Here is a 10,484-nt window from a genome sequence, read left to right on the forward strand (position 1 = left end):
TTCTCTCTTTCTCTACCCCCTGCTACTCGTGTGCTCTCTCTCTCTCTCTCTCTCTCTCTCTCTCACAAAAGCAAATAAATAAATAAATAAATAAAACTGAGTGCCTGATGTAGGCCCAAATTCTTCATCCTCCCACCAATATCCTTTTCCAGTTGTCTTTTTTTTTTTAAGATTTTATTTATTTATTTAACAGACAGCAATCACAAGTAGGCAGAGAGGCAGGCAGAGAGAGATGGGGAAGCAGGCTCCCTGCTGAGCAGAGAGCCCAATGTGGGGCTCGATCCCAGAACCCTGGGATCATGACCTGAACTGAAGGCAGCGGCTTAACCCACTGAGCCACCCAGGTGCCCCTTCAGTTGTCTTAATGACACTCACTGTCTTACCAAATTTCACAAGCTAGAAATGTGTGAACAGTTTTTATACTTCCCTCTCTCCTTTACCCAATTCAACTTCGCATTTATCCAGTCATCCTGTAAATATTTTTTTCACTGTTATCATCCCTCTCTCTTTTGTTGGCCTGGACCACTGTGGTAATCTCAATTCTGCCTCTGTCCCCATAGATTTATACCAGTCTATATCACAGCGCAAGTGATGTTTTCAAAGTACTGATCGATGGTGTCATCCTTTGGCTTAAAACACTCCAGTGTCTTCCCATTGCTCTTAGGATAACAACTGCAATCCTTGAGGCCTATACAGTCTTACAAAATCTGGCTTTTACTCGTTATTCCAATCTAATCTCACACCTGCTGTCCCTGTTTTTGTACTCTAACATAGCGGTTCTTAAGTACTTGGCCATCAAAGGACCATGTTTAAAATTACTGAGGACCCGAAAGAGCTTTTGTAAATACACTTATATTTTATGTTTGGGTTATATTTGCCAGTACCTACTGTATTAGAAATGAAAATTGGAAAAATTTTTGAACTATTAAATCATGTAAAAATAATTAAAACCCATTTCATGTTAACACAAATAATATAACTTTTATATAAACACCTATTTGCTGCAAAAAAAATTTATTGACAAGAATGCATTGTTTTACATTTTTGCAAATCTATATTCTCACTCCACTTCTGGATGCAGTTTGTTGTGATATGTTGTTTTGGTTGACTTGTATGAAAGAAATCCAGCCTCACACTAATATATAGTTGGAAAGGGAGAAGCATTTCATAGCTTTTTCAGGTATTGACACATTACATCATGTAGTGTTTTTTAAATCACAACTTCTAATATCACCACTGACCTTATCAGAAAAGTCTTTAAGGATTAAAAAACTACCAGGTTCTCAAGAGCAGATACAGGTTTTCCAAAATTCTGATTTCTGCCCAAAAGCTGAAATTTTACTAAATACTATTGATTGTTTTCCTTGAAGTGACAGGCTCAGTTTGTTCTTTTTTTTTTTTTTTTTTAAGATTTTATTTATTTACTTGAGGGGCATCTGGGTGGCTTAGTGGGTTAAAGCCTCTGCCTTCGGCTCGGGTTGTGATCCCAGGGTCCCGGGATCGAGCCCCGCATCAGGGTCTCTGCTCAGCGGGGAGCCTGCTTCCTCCTCTCTCTATGCCTGCCTCTCTGCCTGCTTGTGATCTCTCTCTGTCAGATAAATAAATAAAATCTTTAAAAAAAAAAGATTTTATTTATTTACTTGACACACAGAGAAAGAAATCACAAGTAGGCAGAGAGGCAGGCAGAGAGATAGTGGGAGGCAGGCTCCCCACTCATCAGAGAACCCGACGTGGGGCTTGATCCCAGGACCCTGAGATCATGACCTGAGCCGAAGGCAGAGGCTTAACCCACTGAGCCACCCAGGCGCCCCAGTTTGTTCATTTTTGAGGAAATAGCTGTCAAATACTCAACTTGGATAACATATTTTGTCTGTCAGTCATTCTTCCAAGTAAAAACTGTGGTCCATGGGAAAAGTGGCTAGTTCAGCTCACACCTCAAATGATCCCACAAGTGGTTCTCTTCAAGACAGTCATCATACTTCGATAGGAACAGAATTGCCTTATAATATTTCTTACTTCCTCAATTCAGAAATTTTAAAAGATGTATACTCAAGGCTTGAAATTTAATAAAATCGGTAGCGTTTACTGTTTCCTGAGACATTTTTAAGTGAAACGGGCGCCTTTTTTTCTTAACTGAGAGTACATGCCAGGGAAGGATACAGCTGCCACTAAGTTTATCATCATTGTCCTGATTTGCGCTAAGTCATAAGCAGTTTTACCATGATGACTTTTGTAACAGTGCAAATGACAAGACAATGAAAGACAAATAACATCTAAACATTATATTGAAAATAGTTTTGAACTTCTGGCTTCCCCAGGATTTATGGGCCATACTTTGAGATTTCTATCTACATCCCTATATCAGCCTTACATCAAATTATTAGCACTTAGGCTGTGTCATAATTTTTAGGGGTTTATATCCCTTTAATGCTTATTAAGGTAAGTATTGTCATTATTCCTCATGAAGTAGGTACTGTTATTGACCATCTTACACATAAGGAAACTGAGATAGAGAGGTTAAATAATTTGCCCCAGATCACAGAGCTCGTAAGTGACAGAGCTGGGATTATCTTCATGCATTCTGATTCTAGAGTCCATCCTCTCAACCGCTGTGCTTTCCCTGTGTGTCCCTCTCATCTTGGCACTTTGGTTCATATATTCCCTTTCCCTGGAATGCTCACCTCTGTGATTTGTACCAGTTACCTGCAACATTCACCCGAACTCCAACTGCACTTTCATTCCAGCTCAGTGATTTATTTCCTCAGAGAAGTCTCCCCTCATCTCCCTAGATTCCCCCCATATTTTTTCATAGTCATTTGCCTTTTATTCCTCAATACTTAACTACAAGTACTTTTTTTGAAAAGATTTTATTTATTTAATTGAGAGAGAGCACGAGAGAGGGGAGGGTCAGAGGCAAAAGCAGACTCCCCACCGAGCAGGGAGCCTAATGTGGGACTTGATCCTGGGACTCCAGGATCATGACCTCAGGTGAAGGCAGTCACTTAACCAACTGAACCACGCAGGCGCCCTGCAAGCACATTTTTATGTGCTTTTGTGAATGTTAGACAAAATTCTCTCTCCCCTCCTGTGCATGTGTCTTTCCCCAGTGCCTAGCACAGAGCCTAGCGTATGGTAGATATTCAATGGATAACTGTTGAATAAATGCTTAGAAAAGTAGCTTGGTGAAGGAATAGAAGTCATTTGGCTGTATAAAATGAGGGACAGGTCAAACTTAATTTTCTTGTAAATGTGTAATCAGTTGTTATAACAACATTTGTTTGAAAACAGATTGTCTTTTGTTGACTGAAATATCACCTTTGTATTGTTTTTATTTGTATATGCTTGACTATTTCTGAAGTTGCTCTTCTGTTTCATTGATCTGTCTGTTGCTTTGACCCACCACACTCCTTAAATTAGTTTAGCTTTATAGTTTTATATTAGACAAAATATTCTAATATATTAGATGTATTTAGAGAGCTCTAGCTTCCATCTCTGCCCTCTCTCCTCTATTCTGATACTTTTCCTATAAGCAACCATTTTTATTAATATTTCATTTGTCCATCCTTGGTTTTTGGAAATATAACCAAATATGTGCATATATTTATATCTCCCTCCCCATTTTTTCTACATAAAGAGGAGCAGATTGTACACACTCACTTGCAGCTTGCTGGTTTTTAAGATTTTATTTATTTATTTATTTGACAGACAGATTGCAAGTAGGCAGAGAGGCAGGCAGAGAGAGAGGAAGGAAGCAGGCTCCCTGCTGAGCAGAGAGCCCGATGCGGGGCTCGATCCCAGGACCCTGAGATCATGACCTGAGCCAAAGGCAGAGGCTTTAACCCACAGAGCCACCCAGGTGCCCCAGCTTGCTGGTTTTTTTAAAAAATTACTTAATGTATCCTGGAGATAACTTCATATCTATATATGGAGATCTTTGTGATGTTTTAAAAAAGTTGGAAAGTACTGCATTTTATGTCTACATCATACTGCGTTTAATCAGTTCTCTGTAATCCGTGTGGAGACGTTACCAGTATTTCACTATCTCAGAGTTAAAAGGAGTAGTCTTATGTATATAAGATACCATATATTTGCCATTATATCTTTGGAAGATCATAGGAATTTTTGATCGGAGACATACAAAAGCATTGTTAGGGAAGGTTAAACTGGAAATGGAATGCCTATTTGGATGTGGGTAGGACTGCATGACTGGAAACCTGAAAGTCATTATGTCCTCTAAAGTGATAACAGTATATTTAATACAGCAAGTGGGTATTCAATAGGAATTTGTTTCTTCCTCTTCTGATCTAGTGTGCTCATTTCCTGCGCATCCAGCGATAATACTGGTTCATCTGCATCTCTCCTTCTGTATTTCTGGTCATCTTTTACCCCCTTTTGACTATGCTGGATAAGGTCTACTCATTTTCTCCACATACACTGTGCATTTGTTTCCTTCCATTTGCTTCTCTTTGCAAGTCGTCTTTAAAAAGTCAAATCCACTTCCTCCTCGGAAGCATGCTTTTCATCTTTATTAGCTGTTACAGAACTGTCTTTTGTTGAGCGCTGAAAACAAAGGAAATTTGCATTTCCAATTTCTTTCAGACCTGGAGATTAAACCTGAGGGCAAAGACTCAACTTCAGTGCAAGATCTTTCCAATGAATCATGCCAGACTGCAATAATAGATAGACTGACAAGGGATAGTGTCTATGACTCCAGCTTGGAAACAGCTCTTGAATGTGAAAACTGGCTAGAGAATCAGCAAGGAAATCAGGAGAGACACTTGAGAGAAATGCTCAGCCATGTGAATTCACTCCCCGAAGAAGGAGCTCGCGAGCATGATGTTTATTGGAAAAACCTGAGTCCAAAGTCTGTTCTCACTCAAGACAGAGCTCCCAGAGGATCCTATGCCTTCCATACCCTTGAAAAAAGGTTGAAACAGAAATCAAACTTAATGAAAAAGCAAAGAACCTGTAAAGAGAAGAAACCTCATAAATGCAACGATTGCGGTGAACTCTTCACTTACCATTCAGTGCTTATCCGACACCAGAGGGTCCATACTGGAGAGAAGCCCTATAGCTGCAGTGAATGTGGGAAATCTTTTAGCCACAGAGCTAATTTGACTAAACATCAGAGAACTCATACTAGAATTCTCTTTGAATGCAGCGAATGCAAGAAGGCCTTCACAGAAAGTGCATCCCTTGCAATACATCAGCGAATTCACATTGGAGAGAGACCGTATGAATGCAGTGAATGTGGAAAAGGGTTTAATCGAAGTACACATCTTGTGCAGCATCAGTTGATTCATACTGGGGTGAAGCCTTATGAGTGTAATGAATGCGATAAAGCTTTCATTCATTCATCAGCTCTCATTAAACATCAGCGGACTCATACCGGAGAGAAACCCTATAAATGTCAGGAATGCGGGAAAGCCTTCAGCCACTGCTCATCCCTTACTAAACATCAGAGAGTTCATACTGGAGAAAAGCCATATGAATGTAGCGAATGTGGGAAAACCTTCAGTCAGAGTACACATCTTGTTCAGCATCAGAGAATTCATACTGGAGAGAAACCCTATGAGTGTAATGAATGTGGGAAAACCTTCAGCCGGAGCTCAAATTTTGCTAAACATCAGAGAATTCATATTGGAAAGAAACCATACAAATGTAATGAATGTGGAAAAGCCTTCATCCATTCATCAGCTCTAATTCAACACCAGAGAACTCATACTGGAGAGAAGCCCTACAGATGCGATGAATGTGGGAAAAGCTTTAAGTGCAGCTCATCCCTCATCAGACATCAAAGAATTCATACTGAAGAGCAACTCTGAAAAATTGCTAAGTGTGAAGAAATGTAAGTTGGCTTTTTCACTGTGTTAAATACCTGAGTAGTTTAGGTGGGACACCCGTAAAGTCCTGCTCGAGGACCAATTTTGTATGCATCTACTTTTACTTGCATAACAGATAGTTTTGAGCCCTAGACAGAATGTTCTTTTTATTCATTGATTTGATCATTATGAAAGCTTCTGGCCAGGGATCTCCTATTTTGATCCCCCACCACCACTACCAAATAACCCTTTCATGGAAATTCAAGAAATCCTTGGAAGTGGATAACTGTATAATCATTGTGAAGTCTGGTTTCTCCCTCTCTTTGTCACATGAGAGCCTTGTTATAGCTTCTCACTCTGTAAGGAAATTCTTATTTATAAACATAGGTGGAGGACTCCTATCTTTATCATCAGGAAGACACAGTTGTTCCCCTTTGGATCCAAAATAGATCTCCAGATGTACAGCTAGTGTCATTTCTTCAGGGAGGGTTATTTCTTTTATATTAGCTATAAAATGTAAGGTTAAGAGTTGAAATATGCTTCGGATTCCCTCCCTCCCCAAAGGCTACTATCTAATTTGATGAACATAAAGTAGAATGTATTGCAGGTTCTAAGTTATGTTCTCCTGGATTATGCTGCTCATAAATTTAGATAATTGTTATCCCTCTGTTGTGTAGATTTTCATTTTCTCCTTCCTTGGAATTTCCCTGAAGTTAAGAGTGGGTCAAAATCTCAACTGCAGTTTTTGATCAAATGCCTCTTTTCGTATCCTTGGAATTGAATGAGTCCTTGGTTTTTCTGTAAGCAAAGTATTAGGGATATTTCATTTCCAACTCATTTACAGTTTTTCTGCTTTCTGTAAACCATGCTTTGTCACTTTGAGAAAAAGCCCCTAGGATGTTGAGGGTCTGAAAAGTTGATGAGTTCAATGTGTTATTATATTTAGGGTCCCAGTCAAGGAGGAGAACTGAAGCAACTCTGAGACACAAGGACACACCTTCCTGTCAGATATGGAAAATAGTTCACAGGACAGTGACTCAATGGAGGATAACAGCTTCCCTCCATGAAGAAGAGGTTGCCATTTCTCTGGCTTTCATGTCTACCCACATTTTGTTGTTGTTATTGTTCTCCCTATATGTTTTTTGGGCTATGTCCAAGAGCCCTAAAGAAGGTAGAAGAGGCATGAAACCATGTGATAAGCTACACGGGTGATCAAAAACAAGTGGTGGGATTGGAAATGCAGAAGCAAAAGTTCAAATAAATATTTAGCAGAACACTATACAAATGTCAATTTTTATTGTTACTCTGTTGTATGAAGAGAAGAGTATAGAAAAGATAGAAGGAAAATAGTTACAGATTTCTTCTTTCTCTTCTAAATTCTATCCTTTAAGAACGTTCAGCAACTAGTCCTTGCTCTTGGCCTTCTCCACATTATCTCTATTGTTTCCTATAATTCCTTCTCTGTAAACCTTAGTTGTATTATTGAGGAGAAGTAGAGGAATAGAGTTTAGAGCAAGAGCATTAAGGATGAATGGGTTAAATCCAGCCGTGATGGAAATTAAAACAAAAATGGGGCTGAACAAACTGGGAAAAGGTTTTGGAAAGAATAAAAAACATGTTGGGGGTGGAAGTGGGTGGGAAGGCTCAGGGACTGAGAGGTCAGTGTAGGAGGCTGACAAAGGAACAAGGTAAAGGGAAAGGCGCTCAGCCCTCTTCCCCTTCATACTCAGTATTCATGTTCAAAAATAGGAACTGACAGGCTGTGACCTGGACCCACGATCAAGTCCACCTTCTGCCTGTATCTCAGAATAATGTTTAGTTAGATCTTGACCACACGCATTCATTTACATTTGGTTGTTACAACAGAGTCAAATAGTTGCAACAGTGATTGTATGTCCCCCCCAAAGCCTAAAATACTTGATACTTCTCTGTGTGTCAGTTGCTTGAGTGAAAATAAATTCATTATTTCGGGGCCAAAATTTGACTTCCAGAGTAAGATCCATTTGGGCTTTCCAAAGCTGAGTTTGGATTCTCCCCCTCCAGTTAACATTTATGTGACCTTACTACTTGCTGTCTCTAAGTCTCAGGGCCTCCATCTGTAAGATGGGAATAAATCATCCCTCTCTTGTAAGGTTGTAAGGGTTAAATAAGACAATGTGTGTCAAAGACCTGGCTCACAATAAATTAAACAGATGGCTTCTATAAGTATGTTTGTAAGGTATGTAAACATACATATATATGTATTTTAATGAAACGTCAGTCCATTTGGGCTGCTACAATGAAATAACTCACCACAGACTGAGTGGCTACAGTTCTGAAGACCCGGGAGTTCCAACCAAGACCAAGGCCCCACCAGGTCCATGTCTGGGGAGGGCCTGTTTTCTGGTTCAGGATCCACCATCTTTTTGTTCTGTCTTCACATGGTGAAAGGGTAAGGGGGCTCTGGTGCCTCTTTTATAAGGCCAACTAAACCTTTTCCCAAGAATTCTGCCCTCGTGACCTATTCACCTTCCAAAGGCCCCCACCTCCTAGTACCATCCCTCTGGGGGTTAAGTTTTAAGATAAATTTGGGGAGATACAAACTCAGTCTGCAATAAGTGGCTAAGCATTGATCCGATAGCAATTACTTAGGAATGAATGTGTCTTCCACGCCTTTTGTTAACATCAAGAACTGTCACCATCCTACTGTCTAGCACAGCATAGAGAAGAGGCTTCTCTTTCTGCTCGTCTTTCCATCTGGTGCTGCTCCCTACACAGCCTCCTTGAGACCTTGGGGAATCTGCTTTATTCTCTCCTAAGTACCACTTAGCCAGAAGCTATCTGATAGTTTCAGAGACGAGTTTGTAATCTAAGTGCCGTTTGAAGAGTGTTAAGAGACTAGCTTTAAGTTTTACTGGGAACTCTGGCCCTTGACATTTCAGTATTCTGTTTATGTTTGACGTTCAATTAGACTGTATTTGTACTCCAACATGAACCTTGGAAGTTTTAGTGTTCCACTTTTCAAATGTTTTTGGTTACCTATGAACTAAATTTGACTGCTCTTATTGGCCCACTGTCAATAAAGATGTTGTTTATATATTTATTGTCAGAAAGTTTTGTAAATCACTTCTAAAGTTTCCTAATTTAAGCATAGTTTAAGGGGCAAAGACAGACCAACCATAAACTACCTCCATAGCATTTGGGAAACCAGTCACATTTCTATTTGTTCATCTGGGCTTCGAAACTTCTGAAGACATGGGTTGGGGAATTCCCTCCACAGCCCATGTCTCTGCAAAAAGCTTAAAGAGTACAGGAAGGTTGTTTCTACCAAATGGTGTTGAGTTCTTTGGCCAAGTGCGGGTGCCACTCATTTAGGAGGGGGTAATGGGGAAAAAAGACACCACTCATTTATCAGGGGTAGCTATAAAAAGTAGTGTTACAACTAGACAAGATCAGGTAGACTGATTTAGTGTAAATTTATTTATTTATCTTCATTTTTTTTTGCAAGATTTTACTTATTTGAAAGAGAGAGCACAAACAAGTGGAAAGGCAGAGGGAGAGTGAGAAGTGGGTTCCTCGCTGACCAGGAGCCCAACATAGCACTTGATCCCAGGACCCTGGGATCATGACCTGAGGCAAAGGCAGACGCCCAACTGACTGAGCCACCCAGGTGCCCCTAGTGTAAATTTTAAATTACATCTGGCTTTTGGGAGGACGATGTTATATCACCCAAAGAATTAAAACGATAGTACTGAGTACTGTATAAGAAGACTGAACAGGGGACACCTGGGTGGCTCAGTTGGTTAAGCCCCTGCCTTCAGCTCAGGTCATGAGCTCAGGTCATGGGATCAAGTCCCTTATCCGGCTCCTTGCTCAGCAGGGAGCCTGCTTCTCTGCATCTGCCTGCCGCTCTGCCTGCTTGTGCGCTCGCTCTCTCTCCATCTCTGACAAATAAATAAATAAAATCTTTAAAGAAAAAAAAAAAAAAAAAACACCAAACTTTAAAAAAAAAAAAAAAAGGAACACCGAACAGTATTTAAATTAGCAATTGGCTAGGTTCAATTGTCTATTAAAAGTTTCTAATAACTTTGTTTTCCTAGATGAGTTTTCACTTTTTAATATCACAACAGGACTCAAGTTGGAAGCTCTTCATCCCTGCTTTCTCCCTTTCCTTACCCAACTCTTTTTAGGTCCCAATGGGGCCGTCCTGGATCCAGAACCACATGAGCTGTCCCTCACTGTAGGTTGTATTGCCGAGAGGCAATTACACAGAACATGGCATCTATGGATTACCTGTAGTTCCAGTTGATGTGCTCAAAAAATCAGATGTTTTCATTGAATTGTTCTTCAAAATTTTTACAGTGTAACCTCGTATTTTTTAACCTCTGTTGGTCCATAAACCAGATAATCTGCCCTTAGATTGAGTTGACTATACATAAAATGTGCTTACTTCACTCTCCTTCCCCTTCCCCCCACCAGTTCACCCATAAACATGACTGTGGTGGTGCGCCTGGGTGGCTCAGTGGGTTAAGCCTCTGCCTTCCGCCACGTCATGATCTCATGGTCCTGGGATCCAGCCCCATGTTGGGCTCCCCGCTCAGCAGGTAGTCTGCTTCTCCCTCACTCTCTGCCTGCCTACTTGTGATCTCTGTCAAATAAATAAATAAAATCTTTAAAAAAAAA

The 10,484-nt window shown here is 40.2% G+C and overlaps 1 protein-coding gene across 1 annotated transcript; it reads left to right on the forward strand.

Moving 5' to 3' along the window:
• The first annotated feature begins 4,723 nt into the window (after nucleotides 1-4,723).
• On the forward strand, nucleotides 4,724-7,103 carry LOC111139472 (zinc finger protein 286A). The gene is made up of 2 exons (XM_022491736.1): nucleotides 4,724-5,124; nucleotides 5,206-7,103. Exons 1-2 carry the CDS (start codon nucleotides 4,788-4,790, stop codon nucleotides 5,823-5,825), a joined length of 957 nt encoding a protein of 318 aa, XP_022347444.1. The 5' UTR covers nucleotides 4,724-4,787; the 3' UTR covers nucleotides 5,826-7,103.
• The last annotated feature ends 3,381 nt before the right edge of the window (nucleotides 7,104-10,484 follow it).

Source organism: Enhydra lutris, unplaced genomic scaffold (assembly GCF_002288905.1).
Source record: "Enhydra lutris kenyoni isolate GAN:26980312 unplaced genomic scaffold, ASM228890v2 scaffoldscaffold109, whole genome shotgun sequence".
In the NCBI taxonomy this organism is placed as follows: Eukaryota; Metazoa; Chordata; class Mammalia; order Carnivora; family Mustelidae; genus Enhydra; species Enhydra lutris.